The sequence below is a fragment of the Schistocerca nitens genome, chromosome 1 (assembly GCF_023898315.1).
Source record: "Schistocerca nitens isolate TAMUIC-IGC-003100 chromosome 1, iqSchNite1.1, whole genome shotgun sequence".
Taxonomy (NCBI): Eukaryota; Metazoa; Arthropoda; class Insecta; order Orthoptera; family Acrididae; genus Schistocerca; species Schistocerca nitens.
The window spans coordinates 551,613,951-551,640,131 of record NC_064614.1 but is presented as its reverse complement, the minus strand read 5'-3'; the positions used below and the strand labels follow the sequence as shown (position 1 = coordinate 551,640,131).

Below are 26,181 nucleotides of genomic sequence, written 5' to 3'. Positions count from 1 at the left end.
CAATAAAGCATAATGCCATGACATATTGCAAAATTATAGAGTATGTGATGAACATGACGACAGATTGATAACTTAAGAGTTAATCACACTAGCATACAATCAAGTTGTTATGCTAGCAGCAAGGAATATATGTAAAAGCAAATAAAAAGTATAATTAAGGCACATAAAAAGAAAGTTATATACTAGATAAAAAGGCTCAACTATCAATCCACCAATCAAGTACAAATATAAATTTTATGTCAAACAGTTTTAAAAAGCCCCGATAATTTTATTTATGAAAAGTTAATTTGTTGTGCTTTTCAGTATCCTGGAGATTAAGTTGGCAGAAAATCCAGGTAAGTCCGCTGTACACAGGTTTCAATGCTGGCAAGTAGTGCCATAGGACACTTTGTGCACATGAAGGCAACTAACACATGCTGTTGCCCCGTTGCACACTTCAGTGCCAATACTGTCCAGTTTCAGGTGCCAAACACTGTTTATAGCCAACTTACCTGTAGTTTCCAAAAACTCAGTTCCAGCCACCAGCCTCACTGCTAAGGTATTGGAAAGCACAACGAACTGCCATTACACCATCAGCCCATGGTGTTGTCAATCAAAATTCTATACAAGCCTTTAAGGCATTTTAATGGAAAATTTGTGCTTATACTTGATTTTTTGTGTGCTATTATATATGTGTTCCTTGCTGCTAGTGCACAATCTTGACTGTAAGTGTTATTAATTCAAATGGTTCAAATGGCTCTGAGCACTATGCGACTTCTCTTCTGAGGTCATCAGTCGCCTAGAACTTAGAACTAATTAAACCTAACTAACCTAAGGACATCACACACATCCATGCCCGAGGCAGGATTCTAACCTGCGACCGGAGCGGTCGCTCGGCTCCAGACTGTAGCGCCTAGAACCACACGGCCACTCCGGCCGGCTATGTGATTAATTCATTCTAAGTTATAGCACAATTCTGAAAAATTAACAGCCATGAATGAAAATAATAAATCCCACAATTTCTTACAGTCATTGAAGCTACCAAAGAAAACCTGTGCACTTCACAAAACGTAGCTGCAAAATTCAGTAGCTCTCCTATGTCATTCAGACTTTTTCATTGTGGAGTTACAAAAATGTACTAGTAGTGAAAGTGTAAGTGTGGCAATGGTGAATTTACGTTGGTCTGAGCTGTGGCAAATGAAAGCTGACAGTCTGAAGCTGCCTGAGTACAAAAATGGCAATGCTACAGAAAAAGGAAGATGCTGAACGAAAACAATGTGTAGTGTGAGAAGACAGTATATGGCTTAATGGAAGAAATAATCCTATACAATGAGATTACTCTAGCTACGGAGGTACACAGAGCTTTGATCACTTAAACACCCACGAGATACAAATGACTTAAGCTAACCAGCACATTTCTTAAAAGAGACAGTAGCAAAACCCACATCTGCTTGTAGATAAAAAAGGCACTTATGCATTTGCGTTTGATACAGTAAAGTCTTCCTTTATTTATTGTTCCATTTTCTGTGGACTTATTCTTACTGCACTGCATGACTTACATCAACGTGTTGCACCTTGCCACAATCGGGGAAACGTCTACCTTTATTTGGTATATGAGTATCACCTTTTAATTGAAAAGGGTGTGACATACATGGTAATATTTAAGAGAAATTGTGTTGTTTCGACCAATTTTTGAAAGTGTCAACTCTGAAGAGTCACAGGAGCCAGACCATCATTATGTTAATTTCCTTTCCATAGTTTAAAGAAAGAACCATTCTCTACGTGCAGGTAGATTTTTCGTTTGCTTTTGGATTAGTTGGGGTGTTGTAATAACAGTGGATGTAGATTGCCACGATTAACTTAATAGTGATCCTATGAACAAAATTAAAAGTCGAAAGACAAGCTTTGTTATCGCCTTTAGTTTTCATGCACATAAATCTACATAAAACACTAATATCATTTGTTTAAATTTTTTGCTTTTGCATCTTTAATGTCATGTGCTCTTGGTTGCTATGTCACTAGACCCTGAACATTATTTCCATTTCATCCTTCTTTGCTGTAGTTTTTACACTGGGGCTTCCTGTCAAGGGAAACAATCATGCTGCCATTCGTTGTTGTGTACTTGTGTGAAAGTTCGTGTGATATAATTAGTTGCTTTGGACATGTGTGAAACCACACATTAATTTAAAAAAGGTGTGCAAACTCCTTGATGATCAGTGTGAGTGCTTGCATTGAGGCCGAAGAAGAACAGAAAGCAAGACGTTGTGAATCACAGTCAGTAAAGAGAACTTCTGAATATCTCAGTATTATTTAAGTCATAATTTTCATCATTTTATTTGGGCCTTTGTCCCACTTCAACGCGGGGTCAGCCTTGTTACTATGGATTTAGCAATGTTAGTGTGAGATGCCCTTCCTGCCGCCACGCCGTGCAGTAACTTCATCTCCTACCCACTGCATTATTTCAATGTGTATTTTGTACCAGTAATTTTCTTGAAAAAGCATTCTACAATGAAGTAAGAGAAGAATGAAATGTACTTTGCTGTCTACAGCTCACTGTAACCTAGCGTCTCATGGAAATGATAATACATGCTCCGAAATAACTAAATGCGTTCTCTAAGTCAAATTCTGAGTAACTGCCCTCTCCTTTCGATATCAAAACTCCCTATGAAACTCCATTATTTTAATGTGCTGTTTTCTATTACTATTGTATGCTTTATCATTACTCAGAATTATGATGCACATATTCTTTTTGAAACGCACCTCTGGCTGACAAAACTATGTTACTGACTGACCAGTGCAGTTATCATGAAACTCTACACTCAGATTAAATTTCTAGGAATCTGTAAGAGAAACTTTATTATCTTATCATATTTGATCAAGTGTGTTTCAATCACATTTACAAAGGAACTTACCACAACTTCTACTCCAGGTTGCAGTTGTGTCATCCATGCTATGTTCTTCTACAACTTCATTGCTTACAAAATCTGTCATTTCCTCTGTTACTGCCTCTGGTATACAGGACGTTAGGTCTGCCACAGTATGCACTTGCTCATCATCAGTATCTTCCTCTGGATCCACATCATAAACATTCAAATCTTGAGTGTATATACAAACAAGTGATATCAAGCTCTCTCTCACTCTTTGCGGCAAACTGACCACTTCCAGCATTCTGTCAATATTGGAGATTGGTATATCAAGAAGTGATTGGATAGTGTGTTTCATTTTTACACCTATATGTAAATTTACTAGTCACTGAATATTATAGGCTCTCTGCAGATCTCATCCATCCCCAGTCTTACCTTCTGCTATCCATCTACACACTACACTGCACTCTTTCTTATGCGAATACACATCATCTCTGACAATGCCAAAATGTTGTGTATCAAGGCATAAAATACTTTCAACTTTTGAAGTGACAGAGGACTGCCATTGCCTAGCAATCAGTTTGACAAAACATCCTTTTAATTATGAACTCTGGCTGTTTGTTATGATATTTATATGACACAGCTTTTTAAGAGTGAGGAAATTATACAAAGGGGCAAAGTGTATTACAATACACCCCGTCCCTCCTTCCAAGGCATCACTGACTGCTGTAACTAGTTTGCAATTTTTTGGAATTCCATTTACCACTGCTGTCCATTATGCAAGTGCAAGAAATGGAGATTAATATTATTTTGGGGTAATTTTGTTGTTTATGTATTTCATAAAGCTTGAATGATACTAAACACATGATGTAGCTAATCCAAATAAATCTCTATCTGCTTCAATACACTCAAAACTGCAGAAAGCAGAGTGAACATCCATGAGGGCCTTATTCTTAAACCGAATCATATTGAGTATACCATGTTTATTAGTTAAAATGTTACAAAACAGATTTTAAACTGTTCTACAGCAATATTCCTATGTTCCAGAAACCTAAAATGAATTTATGCTTCTTTGTGGTCTGTGATCAACCTTACTGTCTCTCAATATGGATTAATATTGTACCCAAAATGAAACTAAAAACAAACAGATACTTATTTAACAACATACAGCAACTTCTGTATCCGGACCAAGTTATTTTGAACAGTGTGCTTGCCATACCATTTATCCCTGAAGTATGATGTCCATTAATCTTGTTGAATAGCTATAATGGAAAACGAGCTCTCTCATTTGGAGTGCAAGATTTTTTTCAGAAAAGAAGTAAAATTAGGTAAATCAGATCAACATTCTGCCTGTAATCATCAGCTGCAGGCAATGTGTTACCAGAAGCCAGGGAGGTATGTGCAAGGCAGAAAAACACATTCCAAAAGAGAAAGCACTATTAATTGCTCCTACTTTTAGATGATATGGTACTAACAACAATAGCAAACAGTGTAACACTTAAAATAGATTCTCAAAGTGCATTATTCTCTCATATTGCACGGGAAGTCAGCAGAAAAGTGTGTCACTTGGTGTACATTCACTTGCAAAAGTGCCACATTATTTAAAAGGTGAAAATATGAATGTGGACTGAAACTGGTAGTTCAGTAGTAAAGAAAAACAATCCTATTAGACAGCATCAGCATACTGGCATAATGTTTCACTGCTGTATGTAACTGAAGTCGCATCACATCATTATCAGTTGGAAATCCTCCTTGTGCAACAAAAGTCCTTTTACCAATCTCACATTTGTCAAACTGTGAGTTGTAAAAAAGTAGCTACTGGAGTCGCAACTACAATCTAAATGCCGTCTCCAAGTAAAACATCCAGCTTAATTCTCTGTAGACATATTTCTTACTATTTGGATCAACCGGAACCAGTTCACACATGCAGCCTGTGGACGTCTGCTCTTTTTGTGATTATAAACATATCACAAATATGGACTAAAGCTGTAATCGATACTTTCAAAATAAAGTGCATGACAGACTTGTTATCAGATTACACATGTAACCTCTGCTTAAAAAATGATTGCCTATCTCATGTGACTTCACTGAATGTTGTGGCTATCTGTATAAATAATACAAACAATGGACAATCCAGGATGGAATAATGACAATTTTATGAAAGGGGTAGTAGATACTCACTCACGATGGGGCTAGTCTTTTTGCTGTGCCTATCTGTATAATACATATGAAAGTGCCTCCAAGATGTAAACTATTAAAATAACTATGTAATAAGAATGTCAAAAGGTTGTAAAATATATTGTGCTATCTAGAACTGAACATGTTAGAATGTTTACCTAGCCCTTCACATAATTAGCCAACGAAGTCATATAATATAAATAACATGCAAACAGAACTACAAGACAGAGATAAAATGACAACTGTTTGCTAAGGAAACTACTCAGATGTTGCACTGAATTCAATATACTAAGATGAAACTTCTAATTTCCAGTGATATGCAGATTATAATGAAGCTGTCGTTTATCATCTAGTAAAGTCAGTAGAAGATCAAAACAAATTCAAAAGGATTTAAAAAAGATATCTGTATGATGAGAAAATTGGCAATTGACCTTAAATAATGAGAATAGTGTGGTCATCTACACGAGTGCTAAAAGGTGCTTTGGTTACATGATGAATCAGTCAAATCTAAAGGCCGTAAATTCAACTACATACCTATGACTTACAATTACAAACATCTTAAATTGGAGGGAAAATATAGAAGATGTTGTGGGGAAGGCAAATCAAAGACTGCATTTTATTGGCAGAATACTTAGAGGATACAATGGATCTGTTAAAGAGACTGCCTACACTACACTTGTCCGTCCTCTTTTGTAGCACTGATTTATGGGGTGGGATCCTTACCAGACAGGACTATCATAGTACATCTAGAAAGTTCAAAGAAGAGCAAAAGCAAAGACGGTGGAATGTTCTCACGAAATTTCAACTGCCAACTTTCCTCTCTGAATGCTAAAATATTTTGTTGACACTTATCAACATAGGGAGAAATGACCATCATAACAAAATACGGGAAATCTGAGCTCACATGGAAAGATATAGTTGTTTGTTTTTTTCCACGTGCTGTTCAAAAATGATATAACAGAAAATTATTGTGAAGGTGGTTTGATGAACACTGCCAGGCACTTGCCTATGATTTGCAGAGTATCCAAGTAGATGTAGACGAAACTGTGGCTAATTAAATGCATGTGCCAGTCAAGGATGCAAACCCCAATCTATCTTTATGAGCAAGCTTTTGCCTAGTCAAAGTGCATGGCCATCATAAGACAAGGATTGGTATCCATGTTCTTGCATAGCACATGGTTTTAATATGTCAGGTTTCATTCAAAATGTCTAACACTAAAGCATATTTCATTAATACAAAACACTAACAACAACAACAACAGCAGCAGCAGCAGCAGCAGCGACAGCGACAGCAACAAATGCATATATTATGATTGTTAGAAACCAATTAAAAGCAAATATCACAGCGCAAATGAAGGATAAAAATTGTAGGAAATCTAATGGGGAAAAAAGACAAAGGAAAACAACTGAAGAGGACAAGGATACATCCTGATAAAACAAAAAAGCTGCTACAGTAAAACCCCCTTTTTACACTTTCAGTGGACTGATCCAAAAAAGTGTAAAATACAGGAAAGCATAGGACATACAAGCTGTAGATTTCATGCCTACTGTTCTCTGTTTAGGAAGACTGCCAGTTTCATTGTTTTAACAACACTATGTTACAAGTTTTATTTAATGTATCAAAAGGCAGTGGCTGAGTGCTGACACACACAAGTATGTGCACAGGTTTCCCTCTGTTTTGATCATGTGCAATGGTGAAACCACATTAAAAAGATATTCATGTTCTAATGTGAGACATATTATTGATAATCATCATAAAATTGTGGTAAATAAAACTTTTAACACACTACTGGTTAAAACACTAAAGTTGGCAGTCTTTGTAAATAGAGAAAAATAAGTATGAAATCTACAGCCTGTTGCTAACATGGAGGTCACTCAGTTCAGGGACATTCTGGGTGATAAAGAGGGTGGAAATTGTCGTCACAATATAGAGCATCTTGAGGAGGGATGTTTCCAACTGAAATCAGGTTGTACCAACCTAATAATTTGTGCCTAGTATGGATTAGCGTATTTCACATGGAAGTAACGATTCGTGAAAGCCCACATATTTTTATGCACTTGTTATCCTCCACTACTGATACTTGCTCCTTCCATCTGCACCACTACAGAAAAGTTCTCCTATCCCTAGCCAGAATCCAGTCCCACATACCATCCCTGCATTACTGCCTAGCTCATGGAATCTCCCAAATCACCTGACCATCAAATTATCGATCTCCGGCTGCAGCCCCTCCTTCCACAATGACCTCCTACAACACCCCCCCCAGCAATAAAATTCTTCAGCTTTGCAATCTCAAATTCCTTCATCCCATCTCATACACAAACTCTTGCCCTCCAGGAACTGGAGCAGTTATGAACACCAACACTTCAAATAATTCCCCATCCTGTTCACTTCCTACTTCCACCTTGGACTATAACTATCCACCACCTCCACATGAGACTCCAAACCTCCCTCACAGCCCCTCATAGCCGGCAAACCTTTCCCCAAAAACTTACTCCTTCCTATTATCGTACAGGATGCAGAATCAAGTAGACTTGAGAAACAGTCATGAATATTTCCTGCAAAAGCCTTAGTCCCACAGAAGTACCAGTCCTTTCCAGAAGCCTTATCTTCCCCCCCCCCCCCACTTCCAACTTAAATCATGCTGGACTTATTAAAGACAATCTCCACTTCACCTGGTCCCTACAGTGTGAACACATTCTCATCCCCAAGCCTACCAATCAGACCCAACCCAAAACCAATAACTGAACACTGCCTGGCACAGTTCATACCTCCATCCAATTGAGGTCCACCCCCACTGCCCCCAAATCACCCTGTCAACATTCCAGAATTTCTTAACCTTGAACCTTGCCTCACTATCATTACCCAAATCTCTCAATGTGGAAACCAACCTTACATCTGCACAAAGAACCACAACCCAACACCTTAAGAACTAATCCTGTCATCATAACCCTGCCTAACATTATAACCCTGCCTGCCAACAAAGGCTCTACCACTGAGGTTTTGAGCCCCAAGGATTATTATCTGGCAGAGAGACTCTGCCAGCTATCAGATTGATCCACCTACAAACCCTGCCAGTGACCCCATTCCAGAAATCCAACGTGATCTCCAGTCCCTTCTCAAATTCTTACACTCATCCCAGAACCTCTCACCCCACCTCCTATGTGCTCCCTAAAGTCCACAATTTCAGCTAACCAGGATGCTCCATTGTGGCCAGTTACTGTGGCCCCACAGAGAATTCTACTCTCATAGGCCAATTATTACTCACAACCTACCCTCCTATACAAAATAAACCAACACTTTCCTTCAACACATCAGCATGTTCCTTCATCACACAGTGTCCTGCTCATCACTGCTAATGCCACCTCTCCCTACAACAACATTCTCAATGCTTGTGATTTTGCCACTACCTTTCTCAATGCCTGCCTGACTCCAAACTTACAAGCTCCTCACCAGGACCAACTATATGCTCACCCACAATTACCTCTCCTTTGAGATGTCACCTACAAATAAATCTGTTGCACAGTAGTGGGCACCTGCGTGGCATCATCCTATCTTAACCTATTCACAGGCCTTCTGGAGGAATCCTTCCTAAATACACAGACTCCCAAACCCCTCATGTGGTTCACATTCACTGATGATATCTTTGTGATCCACACCGAGGGTGAGGACACCCTATCCAGAAACTCAACATATTATCCCCCATTCACTTCACCTTGTCTTCCTCATCCCAGGCAGCCACCATCCTCGATGTTAACCTCCACTGCTACAATGGCAACATAAGTACCTCAGTCCATATCAAATATACCATCCTCCAGCAATACCTCCACTTCAACATCTGCCACCCATTTTACACAGCCTAGCCACCTGTGGTGGTTGCATCTGTAGTGATGATCAGTCCCTCTCCAAATATACCAAGGACCTCACTGAGATCTTTATAGATCAATATTACACTCCCACTCTTGCGCAAAAACAGATCTCCCATGCTTTGTCTCTTCAGTCACTTACCACTTCCCACACACCCCTGTCCGGCCACAATGCAGCACTCCTCTCATGACTCAGTAGCACAAGGAGCTGGAGCAACTGAACCACATCCTCTGCTAAAGTTTCAAGTATCTCACATCATGCCTTGAAATCAGGAATATCCCACCCAGTAGCCTTCCTACCCCTCCCACAGTGGTATTCCATGAGCCACTGAAACCACATAATATTCTTGTACGCAAGGCAAGATAGTGGGAAAGAAGAGAATGGCAAATGGTTGAAATAAATTTTTAAGTTTTGAAACTTAGAGAAAATACTCAAATGAGGTTCAGGTTCTAGTAGTAAGAAACAGGGAAGTTTGTCCCCTTAAGGAGGGTGCATCCCCTCTTTATCCTCCTCCTGCAAAATTCAATTTCTTTTACTTTTTAAATTTTTTTGCATAAACCATTCACTTTTAGAAGGCAACAGTATTTACAAAAAATATTTCTTATAAAAATCTACACAAGGAAGGTCATGGCACATTTTTAGTCTGACATATAGTGTTGGAGATATGGGAGTTCGAATAGGATACAGTTAACACACATTTTTTGCAGATTTTACAGCTTAGTCTGTTATGTATATGAAAACAATAATTAAGTATATGGAATTTAATGTGTGGTGTGGGCTCGTCAGGACATATCAAACAACAGACAAGACACATGAACATATGCACCTTGAATGATTGTTCAGTTTGGATGCAGCCTGTCCGAACTATTGCAGAAATCTGCGTGGGGCTTCAAGCAGAGAGGGTAATTGGTAGGTGACACTGCATCTGTAGTGTCTGACAAGTTGGAAATTTGAATCTAAAGGGAAGCATGCTCGCATAGCCAAAGTGGTAAAGGCGACTGCTCAGGTAAAGCAGGAAAACCGGGTTCGAGTCCCAGACCAGCACAAATTTTCACTTGTCACAAATGAATTTTTTTCAATGCCAATTGCAGCTGAGGAAGGAATTTCAGTTTCATCATGTATATGGGAATAATGTGTGTATTTTAAACTTTATGAAATTTCTTGTACATTCAATATTGTTGAAGTCTGGCATAGGTGTACAACAATGAAAATGCAAAGTTCTCCTTCCCATTCAGTGACCGTTCCCCTACCACTGTTGCTGATCTTTTTCCGCACCCATTCCCAGTTTAGTTCAGTTTATGTTGTGAACTTATTAAAGCTGTGTGGAACAGTTCAGTTTATAGTGTTTCTTCTTTCTTTCTTTTCTTTTCTGTGGGCTGAGAGAAGACTAATGCTGGACCCTATCACTTGTTTGACTTGTGGTAAATCTGTTTTGAAATAGGACACTTGGAAACTGATATACATCAGCAAAGAATGGAAGTACGAGGCTCATACTGTTTTACAAAACACTGGAGTGATTGAAGACCATAAGCTATGTTGATGAGAAAATACATTAAGAAATGCAATGTAAAAAAAAAAAAAAAACTAATTAATCAGTCTTTCTTTCTCATCCCCTCCAGTAAGCCTCTCTTGACCTAGGGGACTTTTCAAAACTGTAAACCTCTCTAGTCCTTTTCCTTCACCCATCTTCCTTCCCCTTCAACTCTTCCACCAGAAGGAGCCACTGGCTCCAAAACCTTGTGAAAGTTAAATCCTTTTGAGTGTGTGTTCCCCTGCCACCACCTGGTGAGTAGATCTTTTTATCTGTCCATTTACATTTAATTAGTCAGAGAGCTGCACAAATAGATGATAGAAGTTAAAGAACATCTTTGTCTTATCCATTCAATTTCAAAAAAGACTTTCATATGTACTGGAAAAGTGACTTAGAGGCAGCGGGGGAAAAAACTTCATAAACATCGTGAAAGGTTTGAAGTTTGTTCTTTAGCTCTGAAACACATTGCTTGAGAAAGAAGAGAAAACACCATTATGATTTTGGTGCAAAGGTTGTTGAATACATCCACAGTGTTTTGTGTTTAGTAGCTGCAGTTGCCCATTACCACTAAGACTGCTATGCTAAATTAGTATTGAATCACTCCTCTGTCTGAGAAAGACGCCACCCTCATGATACCAACTTTTAAACTGTTTTCCAAGAAGTATGCAATTTTGTAGATCCTTCATAGGATTTTAACAGAAGATTTGGATCATGGTTTTCTGTTAATATTTACACACAACAGCTTATCTGTTCAACAGATATTGTGGTATTTTAGCTGTCACATATATGCTGATTTTAAACATATTATAAAGACAATAACTGTTTATTAATTCTACAATAATTATTAATTTGCATGAGAAATTAACATTAAGGTACATAATACCGAACAAGAAATTGTATAGCAAAATTGTTTAGAGACTGTAAATGTCAGTTTTAAAAGCAATGTCACTGTTTTTTTTTTCTTTGTCCTTTGTTTACCTTTAGACTTTAGTACTAACATTTATGTACTATAAATACGTTTGTCCAAGTATAAAAGGCAAGTAGTTGAGGAGAAAGATTTAACTGAATTAAAACCAAAGCTGAAAATTATGCCAAATTCACGGGCTAAAAAACTTTTAATCTTCCAGATATAATGTCTTGAAAACTGTTTATCTTGCTTAAAACCAAAAACTGGAAAGTCCAAGATGGAATAAGAACAATATTATAAGGATATGGATAGAGTGCTGCTAATCATATAGAGGAGACGTTGAGTCACAGACAGGCACACACCTCCTTCTGAAGTAAAACACACACACACACACACACACACACACACACACACACACACACACACGTCTACTGCGTCTGGCCATAGAGTGTGGTCACATGGGTGTACAAGTTGAACTTCTGTGAATGTGTATGCATGTGTGTTTTTTACTTCACAAGAAGGCCTTTTGGCCGAAAGCTAAAAAGTATAGCAGTCTTTTCGTTGTGCCTGGTTGCAACTCAATGTCTCCTTTATACAGCAAGTAGCAATCTATAATTTTCATAATATTATCTTCCTTAAAACATGCATATGACCTCCTTTGAGTAAAATTTCACTGGAATTATTTTTTGACATAACAGATGTCTCCAAAAAACAGACTATTTTTGTAAAAATTGAAGAAGGTAAAAAATTGAATTAAGGAACGCAGGAGGAGGATGCTCACCCAATAGGGGAGGGAACTTGCCTGTTCTTACTACATCACCTGCATGTGTTTTTCCACACTTTCAAAACTTTATACATTACTTACATCATTTTTCCTCATTTGCCTGGGTATTTCCCATCCTTACTACACCCCTGCTCCAAGCCCCTTGCCTCTTGGCTTATATCGCTGCAACAAGCATAGGTGCAAGATGTGTCCAATACATCCACTACCTACTCCAGTCCGATCACATGCATCTCCTATCCCATCAAAGGCAAGGCTACCTGTGAAAGCAGCCATATAATCTACAAACTAAGCTGCAACCACTATGCTGCTTTCTATGTGGACATAACAATTAACAAGCTGTATATCCACAAGAGACAGCTGGACCAGCCAGCTGCTGAACATACCATCCAACACAATGTGCTTCACTTCAATGACTGCTTAACAGCCTAAGCCATATGGTCTCTCCCACCAACACTAGCTTTACTGAAATGTGCAGGTGGAAACACTCTCTGCAGTACCTTCTATGTTCCCCTAGCTCCCCCTGGCCTCAACCTTAGTGTCTTTTCCTCCCCTTCTCCTTCTCCACTCCCCCCCCCTTCCTCCCCCCCCCCCTTCCCCCAAACCGCTCAGCTACATTTAGCAGCCCCACCACATCCCTACATCTCTGCACACTCCCACAAACAGCACTACAGATTCCCCCACCCTTACCCTACCATACCACCTCCTCCCCACATCATGCCACCTCCTTACACCAACAACCCACAGCAGACTGATGTCTGCTTCAGGAACAGTTGCAGTCTGCTGTCCAGCCGCAATGGACAATGACAGTGGTGATACGTGTCTGAGTAGTGCTCATGTGAATATGTTTTTTTCTATTATGGAAGGAGGCTGATACGTATAGCTGTCTTACCATTCTGTGTATCTGCTACGCAATGCCTCCTCTATAGTATGAGTAGCAGTCTACTTTTTCCATAATGATTTTGTAAGGTTTTGTTTACGGAAATGAGGATGGCTTGATATTAGTGGGAAATTGGTGTTTCAAATCTCTTAGTCTCTAGCCGTAAGTTACCTGCTAATCATACCACTCACACAAAATGAATGTGTGATTTATATCACATGTACTATATCTCTTCACTTTATGTTCAGAGGAGTGGTTGAATATACTGAAATCTACAATAAGTTAGAATTTACTGTTTACACACCCTTTTTTGAGGAGGTCCACACACTAATTTTATTGGATGCCTTGGAATGATGACATCCTATGAAAAGTATTGAAGTTCCATTCCACTGGTGCTGAATAACCATGCGCATTAGGTTTGTAATATGAATGCCATTGTTCCTCCCTACTGCTGGGGTAGTGAGAGTTTATGTTGCACTAAACAAGTCAGGAACGTTCTGGAAGAATGTAAGTACTTTTGCTCTGTAGTGAGTGGTCTCCTTTAATCATAAAGTATTTACCAAACAAGTCAGATACGATCCAGATCTTGTTTGATAAACTGGAGAATTTACATGACGGCCATTATCTCTGCAGTAAACACCGATGTGTAATGAAAAAGGGTCCATGGCTACTTTGTTAACAGTCATTTTCTGTGCTTCCCAAAACACATATAGAAAAGTACTTTCCTAAAAAGCTGTGAACAAAATTCCTACCATCTCATTCCTTGTGTACAAGACCAACTATTTCCTTATCCATAAATTCTCTCTCTTTAAAAGGAGGAATCATGTTAACTAGCAGAGCACCCTCTTAGAATCCCCATATGCCACCCTACTTACAGACTATCTGAAGGAAACATCTACTGTCACACACAACATCCTGAACTACTTACCTGATTCAGATTCAGTGACAATATATTTAGGAATGGTGGTCTTGGTAAGATACACTGTCCTCTTTCCTCCCAATCCCAAAGTGATCTGTGAAATATTTTAGCTGAAACTCTTCTCAGCAAGACAATTTCTTTGAAGCTGAGCTCCACCTCTCTGATGGCTCCATATTAAGCCAAGGAATCACAAACCATTTGCCCAATTTAATAAATGCCACTCCTTCCATCTGAAGTGGGTTTCCCATACATTGTTGTAATCCACACTTAAAATCTGCAATGATGAGGAATAATTCTCCCCACATTATTGAAGGAAATTTCAGTGCCTTCACAAGCGTGTGCTGTCGAAACTTAGTCCATAATATGTTGTGTGCCATATCCTTTCATATTGCATGTACTCCAATCATGGCCATTAACCATTCATAAGGAGCACTCTACTCATACCACATTACCAACATGAACAACAGCTGAACCACATCCACCAGCACTACTTCTATCTTGCATCATGTCTTACAAGAATGAATATTTTCCCCAGAACCCTTTATGCCCCTTCCCCAAAGTGATATTCCATTACCCACACAACCTAAAAAATATCCAGGTTCATTTTTATACCACTCTTCCATCCATACTCTAGCCAGAAAAGTCATATCCATGAGAAAGACACAAATCCAAGCTCTGACTCATGCTTTCCCCCATACATTATGTTCCAATACTGCCTCCCCACTAATCTACCCTATTTCTCTTAAAGGTAAACTTGTATGGATGCAGCCACAACATACATTAACTAACTGCAACAACAGCATGGTTCCCCAGTCTTTGGTGAATGATTGTGTTTTTGGAAGCCATTGGTTGTATTCCTGTCACAATGTAGCTCATTATGTATTATCTTTAACCCCATAACCTTTGTGAACAGCTGTATCATAGTTAATAACATGAAATAAGAATGCACGGGAAGCTCTGGTTGAGAAGTTAACCAACATGCATGCAGCTGAATAACACATTAGGTACACCAAAATCATACGAAACACACAAAAAGGAATTAAACATCAAGTAAGGGAAAAAAATTCTTACTCTGGTAAGAATAAATGTGTCCATCTGCTTGGCGAAACAAGAATTTCTTTAACATCATCAACAGACAAAGTTGCATCAGGTAATTCAGAAATTCTTAAACTAATTATGCGTTCAAGATGAGGTTGTTTCTTAACCACAAGTCTCTCCGCCTTACTCCACAGTTCTTTTGGTACATTTTTGCCACACGAAGAAAATTCTGAACATGCAACTTTGAGGACTAGTTGTGACTTGGCACAGGCTGCAAATAATTCTCTCATCCAAAGTGCTGCAACCCTCTGCTGGTGTTGTTCTAACTGCATATCTGCAGTTGCTGAGGCAAGTCGACACAGAAGTGTAGGTAAAATATTGAGGTTCTGTTGCAACAAGTTTAGCATAGGGCTCCAGATTTCAATTAACCATGGTGCTAGATGATCAGATTCATCTGAAAATAATTAATTATTCTTTTAGTTCTCATGATCAACTAAACAAATGTATGGCATTAAAAATAAAGTTCAATCATCAAACACATAAACAGAAAAGGAACAGGTAACTGAAAGTATAGCAATAATGCAAAAATGCTGCTCACCACTACCAACTCCCATGGAGGAATGTTACACAAAAACCCCTGTATTCCTACGAAATTCTTTCATCTTTACTCAATGAAGATGGAATGCCACATGTTTGGCCTATATTATTGATTTCTTTGAAGTAAGCCCTACAGACTGAGATGCTTCTCTGCCTAACTGTTATAACAGTGCTGTAAAAGTCATGTAAGCTACTTTCATGATTAAAACGAAACAAACATGAACAAAATAAAAATATACAATAAAGCTATGAAAACAATCTATGACCTGAAAATATTTATGGTGGCGATTTTCACATGTATGTTCTCCAATTTTTAAATATTTTTAAAAAAATCAGAGTTCACTCCCACGAGCTGACAAAAATACCTCTTTATTACACCCAGTTTTCCCTCAGACCATCAGGTATCAAAAGATATTAAAAACAGCTTACACAGCAGCATAAAACCTATGCATCAGATGGCATAAAATCCATCATAAATCACTGTTATGTATTTTACTACATATTGTAAATACACTCCTGGAAATGGAAAAAAGAACACATTGACACCGGTGTGGCAGACCCACCATACTTGCTCCGGACACTGCGAGAGGGCTGTACAAGCAATGATCACACGCACGGCACAGCGGACACACCAGGAACCGCGGTGTTGGCCGTCGAATGGCGCTAGCTGCGCAGCATTTGTGCACCGCCGCCGTCAGTGTCAGCCAGTTTGCCGTGGCATACGGAGCTCCATCGCAGTCTTTAACACTGGTAGCATGCCGCGACAGCGTGGACGTTAACCGTATGTGCAGTTGACGGACTTTGAGCGAGGGCGTATAGTGGGCATGCGGGAGGCCGGGTGGACATACCGCCGAATTGCTCAACACGTGGGGCGTGAGGTCTCCACAGTACATCGATGTTGTCGCCAGTGGTCGGCGGAAGGTGCACGTGCCCGTCGACCTGGGACCGGACCGCAGCGACGCACGGATGCACGCCAAGACCGTAGGATCCTACGCAGTGCCGTAGGGGACCGCACCGCCACTTCCCAGCAAATTAGGGACACTGTTGCTCCTGGGGTATCGGCGAGGACCATTCGCAACCGTCTCCATGAAGCTGGGCTACGGTCCCGCACACCGTTAGGCCGTCTTCCGCTCACGCCCCAACATCGTGCAGCCCGCCTCCAGTGGTGTCGCGACAGGCGTGAATGGAGGGACGAATGGAGACGTGTCGTCTTCAGCGATGAGAGTCGCTTCTGCCTTGGTGCCAATGATGGTCGTATGCGTGTTTGGCGCCGTGCAGGTGAGCGCCACAATCAGGACTGCATACGACCGAGGCACACAGGGCCAACACCCAGCATCATGGTGTGGGGAGCGATCTCCTACACTGGCCGTACACCACTGGTGATCGTCGAGGGGACACTGAATAGTGCACGGTACATCCAAACCGTCATCGAACCCATCGTTCTACCATTCCTAGACCGGCAAGGGAACTTGCTGTTCCAACAGGACAATGCACGTCCGCATGTATCCCGTGCCACCCAACGTGCTCTAAAAGGTGTAAGTCAACTACTCTGGCCAGCAAGATCTCCGGATCTGTCCCCCATTGAGCATGTTTGGGACTGGATGAAGCGTCGTCTCACGCGGTCTGCACGTCCAGCATGAACGCTGGTCCAACTGAGGCGCCAGGTGGAAATGGCATGGCAAGCCGTTCCACAGGACTACATCCAGCATCTCTACGATCGTCTCCATGGGAGAATAGCAGCCTGCATTGCTGCGAAAGGTGGATATACACTGTACTAGTGCCGACATTGTGCATGCTCTGTTGCCTGTGTCTATGTGCCTGTGGTTCTGTCAGTGTGATCATGTGATGTATCTGACTCCAGGAATGTGTCAATAAAGTTTCCCCTTCCTGGGACAATGAATTCGCGGTGTTCTTATTTCAATTTCCAGGAGTGTATCTTTGATACCTGATGATCCGAGGGTAAATAGGTTGTAATAAAGATGTATTTATCAGCAGCTCACGGCAGTGAACTATGACGATTAATAAGTTTTTTTCCCCCCAAAATATTTGTGAAGTATTTCCACACACTGATTCGCCTACTGCTCTCTTTCACTTCTAATTTTGTCCCGTACCTACAATCAATTTTTTTTTTCCATTGACCCAGCATCCCTGGTAAATTTTCCTCAATTTTTTAACCCTTACTAGTCTTACCCAAACCCTTTCTTCTCTTCTGTCAGGATAGGGAGCCCTTAGCACCAAAATATAGCATTTATTTGTATTTACTTTTTCACATGTGTTCATCTGCTTTTTCTTGAGGTTTCCTCTACCCAAGAATACCACTTGACAACCAATATTAAATAATTAAAATGTTTGTAAACAATACCTGTGCTACCCGCTGTGAACATGTTCCATATACCCGCAGGTGGTATAAATACCTGACCACTCAGTAAGTAGTCAACAGCTCTGTCACGTATGACATGTGAACACTTATTCCTTCTGATGTGGTTTAACAACTTTTTCTCCAAACTTTCTGCTGCATTTTTGAGCGGCATCAATTCGTCTGCGTTCACTATACCTTTAGACTGCTTCTTTTTACTTCTATTAACAAGAAATGTTTCAACTTCATTCCTTACTCCTCTAAATCCTGCATCTTTAACAGCTGTAATCTGCTTCAAAAACTTCCTGGAAAAAAAAAAAAAAAAAAAAAAAAAAAAAAAAAAAAAAAAATCTGCAATTTTGGAATCTTGAGCTCTCATTCCTGCATATGTAGAAAAATGATAATGAACTAAAGATTGGTCCCCCTTTTTGCTAGCACAAAATTACTTTTTTGCTTTACTACCCAAATACATTTCACCACAGTTAAGACATCCTCAGTAAGCTTTTCTGTTATATTTTTCCTGACATACATACAAATTTTATTTAGGTTAGGAAATATGTAACATCAGAATTTGTTGTTATTTAGATTACTTGTGTACTTTACCTTTCATGGCACATTGCATGTGTCCTGTGGCTGCCAAAAGGAATCAGGCACAGGTCTAAATTAATATGGCATGTCATCTACAGACATATGGGACATTAGAATATCATCTACATTGAATTTTTGTTTATAAAACAGCCTTTAAAATACATATTCCAGTAAAAAATCATGTCGTATGCTACTTTCTGTTCTTTGTTGCATTTGGTATGTATTATTGTGCCAAAAATGTTTTTGTTGTTTTTGTGTGGTTAGAATTACCTGTGGACATCGGTAAAAATTTGTGAGGCTTTAGTATGTACAACTATCTGGTGTGGGTTGTAATTCATGGATTATGTTTTGTTTTTTAATGGCATTTATTCATGTTTTCTCCTGCTCGTTTGTGAATTCTATGTCTTATTATGTTATTGTGGCTTTGAAGCACGTTTCATAGAACAATTTACATTTTTGATGCACTTTTGATGGTCATTTGTTTCACTGTTTTGTTTCCAATTGATGGCCATAAAGTCTGAATTTGTTCCAATGGTTTTCATTCAGAGAGAGAGAGAGAGAGAGAGAGAGAGAGAGAGAGAGAAGAGTTTTTGATAGTTCATTTAAGGCACTTACCAGTGTTTTGTTGCAGAGTAATCTGTAATCATTGATGTCTTTATTGCCCTGAGTGATAGCTTTTTGGATGTCCTAGTTTTCTTCTACAGTTAAAAAAATGTACAAATAACACAGCATTTTAGGGTCTGATGGTCTGTTTCTATGCCACTGAGTTGGTGGCCGTTTTCCATGTGGTGATTTGTAAATCTGTAATGTGTGCTATCACTTTTCAGTGCTCTGAAATGTTCTGAGTATCTTACACTGAAATTTCTACATGTCTGTCCAATATACACTTAATCACAGTCTTTGCAGGTCAGGAGGTATATACTTGCCCTGTTGAATTTTTCTATGGTGGTATACATATGAAAAATAGTAAAGTGTGTACACAGCTATTTTATTCCACCTAGAGCCTATCACTACTACAGGTGTCATTTAAACTTTTGTTCAGGTGAACTAGTACTTTCTTCAAAACTAGTTATGTTTCTTGAACCATTAACTTTTTCGTAAACTCATTATTTGCACAACAGCTATATGCACAGTATCTTTGGACTGACCCAATGGGATCACATAAGTTCAATTTCTCTGCTTTCTTTCTTTCTTTTCAGTCGTCCATCTTCTCCTTTTGTTCTTCTGTCCATGTTTTTTGTATTTTATTATTTCTTGTCTCAAAGCCCTCTAAATTTACTATTTTATTCTTAAAAATACTCATTTCTAATTCTTGGATGTTGTTTCTTTCTGGTTCTTTTCATATTTCTGAAACTTGTGATATTGTTGACTTATTTTTCCAGAACTACATGAATATTTGTTTTGTAAGACTTATCATTCGTTTGGTTGACATATTCAAATAAGGTTAACCTTTACTTTGCCATTACTTCTGATATTTTCTATCTTTTCGGTAAATATTCACATTACTTCTCATTTTCAACCATCACTGGTTTGAATTGCACCCATTATTTTTCCAATAATTTGTCTTTCAAGTCTCTCTACTCTGCCATTATTAAGAATTCACATGCATATTAACATTCTGCTCTTAGCACTGTAGCACAGTGTTTTAATTTTATATTCTTAGATAAGTAGTTCTTGTTGCAATATTTTTAGTAAAACCATGTATGCTTTACATTTTATTAACTCTTAAATCTATTGCAAATTTTCCTAGTGCTTTCTACTGAGTAGTTTGACCACGATATTTCAATTTACTAACTCACTATTTTACCTATGTGATTTTATGAATTTTTGTGTTTTTTTTATATTTGTCATGAATTTTGTTTTTTCAGCTGAATTTCTGAGAACAATTCTTTCCAGAAGACTTATCAAAGTACCTGGTTCTGTAAGATTTTCTGATAGTACCGCAAAAGTCACACAGTTTACGTTAACTGTTAACTCCATTTGAATTCCTTCCCACAATTCCCAGAATTATTTGTTCAATTTGGCGACATTTTCAACTCTGGAAATATACTTGAATTTTTTTCTCTAACACTTCAACACTAAAGGTCATAAGCCATCTTCTTGTCCAACACTAGTTTTTATTTCAAATGGCTGAGATAATTCTTACATACATTTCAATTTAAATAATGTGTGCTAATTTGCCTTAACATAAAATTCTCTACTGATTTTAAGCACTTTTTCTCTGACTACAGATTCCAATGATTTCTTGGAATCAATGACATACTGTCATAGATTTGCTGGTTAACATAATGTGAAAATTATTGATTTTAAATGAAAAACATGTTCTGTGCATGATCATCTCTTTGAAATACCACACTCATATTCTCCCAGCTATTTGTCAAAAGTTTCTTCAGCTCTGTTCATGACAATTTTTGAAAACATTTTATAAGCCACTAGTATTATAGAACTGACACTCCTCTGCTGACACTGTTTCCCTTTTTCTGTAGTGATTTGAATAATAATATTTTCTACTCTTCTGGTATCTTTTCAGTTTTTCAAATGTTTTCAAAAGGCAGTGTAGATTTTTTATAGTCTCTGGTTCTGATCATTTCAACAATTCTGCTATAATTCAGTTTTCACCACTTGCTTTGTTGTTTTTAGAGCGTTGCCTTTGTTAATTTCTAGCTCTGTTAGAGGAAATTGAGATTTTCCTGTGTGTCTGAAAATTCTGAAAATTGGAACTGGATAGTCAAAGTCTCTCAAAATGTTTTGCTGAAATGTGAATTATTCAATCCTAATTTTGCATTTTCACTTTTGAAAAAAAATAATTAGCACTTGATACCCTTAAGCTTGTGTTTCAAAGACGGGTAAAAATTTTAAAATAATCGAAAGTTTTTTTGATTTTCTGGATTACTTTCGATGTTTCTTTTCTCAGTTGTCTGTACTGCTCTAGGTGGTTGTTTTGTTTTTGAACATCTCACTTTCTCAATCTTTTAGCTCTGTATTTTAGCCTTGTTCACACTCATCACTCTACCATGTATTATTTTCATTTTTAGATAGTCCTAAAGCTTCCTCTGCCACTTAAGTGATTTTAGTCTCGAGTTCTTGACAATCACATTTTCAGTTGTCTCACTTTCTTCTCTAAATTTTTCTATATTTTCTTATGTACAATTGGTTCTTCTGGAGCTGTATCTGCTTACTTTCTGGATTTTCTTTTGGTTTTAAATGTGAGAAACTGAGTTTCAGCCTGGTTAGAGACAGAATGATCTGAATCAAATTCTCCCTTTCTGATCACTTTAATATTTGTAAGTTCCTGTGAAAATGTGTGGACACCAGTTTTAACTAGAATATTTTATACAAATTGGTCAGTCTTTTATTACTGTTTATTTTTAAGTGTGATTGATATTCTCCTATGACAGTCTCAAATTTCCCATTTTTCACAATGTGTGCATTAGTGTCACCAAGCAGTATTTTAGTACTGATTGTAATAAAGCGACATATAGTTGTTATTAAAAATCATAATTTTCAATAACTTCTAGAAGCTGTAAATCCCTAAAATAATATTACCATTTCCGTCCCAGTATTGGTGAACAGTTTGCAGCCCTTATTAAGTCCTTGTTCTGAAAGTTAATCTTCACACTCAGGCTAAACCTGTAATCTTGTGCTTCCACCAATCATCTGTGTAAGCTACAGCCATGGAAACTCGAAGAGAAAAAGTGACAACTATCACAAATTCTCTTATGTGATATTAATGTTGAGCTGTCTCCAAACTACTGGTTAATTTTAACACCATAGTGCTTCATGCCCTCACTTTCCTCACTTGTGAATAACTCTTCCCACCTCTCCCCACCCCACTACCTCCAACCAATCAGCTTTCAGGGAAAATGAGTTGATCACTTAATTCAAGCCATAAAAGAAGTCTTCTTTTCCCACATTCACTAAACAAGAAAAAGTTGAAACTTGTGTCAACTATCGGAAAAAGTCTCATGACCAAGTAGAGGCAAAATTCTGGACATTTGAATTTGCAGTCATCAAGCCACAATCTTTGTTAATATATAGTTTTCAATGTATAAACCACTGTTTGAAATATTAAGCAATAGAGGTTTACAAAAGGTTTCACTCAAAACTTGTAAAAGGAAGGGTTTCTTGTTAACTGCATTTAGGTTGGTCAGTGTCATGGTTACCAATGACTGCATCAAGTGAAGAAGAGTGAGAATAAAACATGTAAAATCTTTGTTTTCAGAATGTTATGAAGATAGTAAAAGCCATAAAATAAAATATTTCAACTTGCAATTTGATAAAATATAGAAGTATTTCAAGTACTTGAATCTGTTTATCAGGGGTATGTGGCTGGCTGATCGCAAGTATTTTTTTAAAAATATTTCTTGCAGATATACTGGCATACCAAAACTCCATTGATTCATCTGTCTCATGTCTATTCAGCCTGCAAACATTCATAAAATTTGAAAGTCTATACTGACCAGACATATATTTAATCAGCTCCATGTTTATGCTATCAGTGCCCAGCAACTTTTTTTTTTTTTTCGTGGATCACTTTTTGCGGCTCTTCAATTATCATCAAATCGACACAGTCATTGGTATTTGTGTTTATTTCTGGTCCTCCTTCATTATCAGTCCACAAACATTTAAAGTACCGTAACCATTGGGTCAATCCATATGAAGTGGTCCAGGAATGGTTGCTTGCCCATTTTTAAATATTTTGATTTCTTTATATGTGATTGCCCTATATTTGAGAAGTTCAAAACAGTTTTTTAAAATAATTTATCTTGCTCCTTTATTGGATGGTGGCCATTTTTATTTGTAGGTGTGTGACAATTTTTCAGTCTGGAGACATTAGCGAAAATTAATATATCTGCAGTGGGTTAAGTTACAACATTGCAATTGACATGACTGTTTTAGAAAAGTGTCGTCTACAACATTGTATATTACACAAAATACCCTAAATTCAAAAAAACCAGTCAAAATGACCTCCAAAGTTTGGTATCCAAATTTTCAAAAATCTACTTTTTAGGCCCAAAAATAACAAACAAGGAGTGATTTATGAGAGTATTTATTTCTTGTAGTTAGATATCATACACTACTAGCCTCATATAGAGCAAGAACACTTACAAATGTTTCCTTACTATTTTTATGAATTTTTGAAATTTGAAAATTTTCATTTTTTGTAAAGTTTGGAGTTAGTTACCTCAGGTGGGACTGAATATAAAAATGATTTTTGCACAGTTTGTACACCTATATGAGCGCAATGTACTGTAAAAATTTCAGCATTGATGTGTGACTGAACAAAGATATGAATTTTTGAAAATGAGGAAATAATTCACATTACTCTACTACTGATGCTATGGCTGTTGCCTCTTCATATGTGGTATTAGCAGGAAATAATCAATTATTATTGAAGTAAGGTAGTCAATTAAATACAAAAAGTGGAAACATCACTGAAATTAACATTTATAATATTCTGATATACTTAAATATTTTCAATTAACATCCTCTTCCAGTCACCTGAGGGTTAAGAAAAGATGCTTTTCTTTACCTGTACAGCAGTGCAGTCTGAACGCTAGGGTTTCTTAGGATTCTGTCAATTTCATTGTGGTCATTTCCAGTTACAGTAGAGGAAGATGAGAAACATCTGACATTAAACATATTTTCCATCGTGATTTTAATCCATGGCTACAGTTGCAGTAGCACTCAGATAGTTTATAGCATCGATAATGTCACCATCACAACATTGCTGTAGTAGTGGCTAAAGCAAAAAAGACTGATTTCGCGCAAAGTAAAAGATGAAAGAAACTGTAATTTATCAGTAAACTAACCACCTCGCAGTCAAAAATTTCAATTTTCTAGCTCATTGTCATCTTTATATTAATCAAGATTTGTTCAGAATTTATCATAATTAATTATAAATATCTAGTAAACTAAGAACATTTCAGCCATAGTTCTGGAAAACCAACTGCCACTGGTTGCTAAACATTTGCTGGATGGCATTCAATCTTACTACCTATATTATAGGACATTAAGGGCATCCCTTTCCTCAGACATTGATTTCTCAGATTAAGGTACCTGTTTATACAAATATCTAATGATCAGGATATTTCTACACAGCGTAAGTAGGAATTCAGGTAGCTGAATATGTAGCTAACTGTAACATACAGAACCTGTACAGTGACTGTCATTTTGGTTGCGCAGCTCGAGACATGGGACTTAGTTAGGGAAAGCAGGAAAGGTGTGGATGGAGCCTATTCAGTTACCGTTGGTTGCACAGATAACACACACACTATTTAAAAAAAAAAAAAACAACAAACTCTCAACAATCTTTTTTAAGAAGTTTTACTACACTGGCACCTGAAAGCCTTATTAGAAGAATTGCAAGTTATTGTTGGCTGAAGGCCACAAGCAATGTTACACATAAAATCAACGGCTGAAGGCCTGATTAAGAAGGTTCAAAACTATTCATCGGCTGAAGGCCAGAAGCAATTTCAAAAATACACAACAGCTGAAGGCCTGAATTACCAGTAAGGTGGACAATTACACATTAAAAATACGAAAAACCCTTTTAACAATTTTAATAAGTGCCAAAAGTTACAGTGACAGCTGAAGGAACTGTCAAGACAGAACTAAAACTATTCGTTGACAAAGCCACAACCAATGTTACAAACAACTAACGACTGTACGCCAGAATTACAAGTGGGAACTGCAATAACATGTTAAAACATTAGGGTAAATTTTGAACAATTAGGACAACTTGTTCAAATAAGACGGAGTGATCCACAGACAGTGCTCTCTGGATCAACCTGAGGAAGGTGACTACAGCTCTGTAAGCAGTGAGACAGGCAACCGAGAGTTGTAATCACGTAACAGGATGGCAACTCACACTAGGGGTAGCTTAAGTGCCGACCAACTGGCTAACCAGTCGCTGCTCTGTCCGAAGCCAAACTGAATTCCATTCGTAACAGCTCTCCAAATCCAGTACGGAGACAGCATTAAAATAACTGCTCATTCAGAAGCACAAGATACACACTAACAACTCAATACTAAAACCAGTCACTGTTAAACGAATACAGATGAATTATATTGGCACAAAAACAGAGAAGCCAGAAGCGGTCAGAAAACCAAATGCACATCGTCTGCTGCAACGGCCAATTGAACGACCAACCAACGGTCATTCCCACTCAAGTCAGGAACGGAAAAGATCCCAGTATAAATCGTCAACTGACAACTTATTGCCATGAGGGCACTTCGACACACACACACACACACACACACACACACACACACACACAGGTTGAAAGCTGCACTACTCTAATATCATGGTCCATTCAACTAAAACTTGCTGAATCCGATCCTTGACGTGGTTGTGCACTCTCGCAACCACATCCTTCCGTCGGACAGTGCATGTGTGTCACCAGGTCAGGAGAGTACTGGCTGTCCGGCCCAGAATGCTGCTCTGTCCCAACTCAACTCCCTGGGCACACAACGACCAGGAAATACTAGAGGCGGCTCCAAAGATGGTACACCACAGTATGTGCTATCGATAAGCGCTGCTGCTGCCGCCACTCATGGACAGACAAGGCGAGCAAATGTAGTGGCGCGAGTGAACACACTAAGAAAACGAGACGCCACTATCGCTATTATATTACAAGATACCAAGCTACGAACGGCATCAACGTGAGCCGCACATGGCTCACAGCAGACATAAAT

The 26,181-nt window shown here is 38.3% G+C and overlaps 1 protein-coding gene across 2 annotated transcripts in view; it reads right to left on the bottom strand.

The window, feature by feature from the left end:
- Positions 1–26,181, bottom strand: part of LOC126254397 (uncharacterized) — a 99,598-nt gene that overhangs the window by 2,203 nt on the left and 71,214 nt on the right. For both annotated transcript variants that reach the window (XM_049955308.1, XM_049955309.1), the window contains 3 exons: positions 17,902–18,200; positions 14,976–15,396; positions 2,892–3,148 (listed from right to left, as the gene is read on the bottom strand). In XM_049955308.1, the coding sequence (XP_049811265.1) occupies positions 2,892–3,148; positions 14,976–15,396; positions 17,902–18,200 (977 nt within the window). The remainder of the gene's footprint in view (positions 1–2,891; positions 3,149–14,975; positions 15,397–17,901; positions 18,201–26,181) is intronic.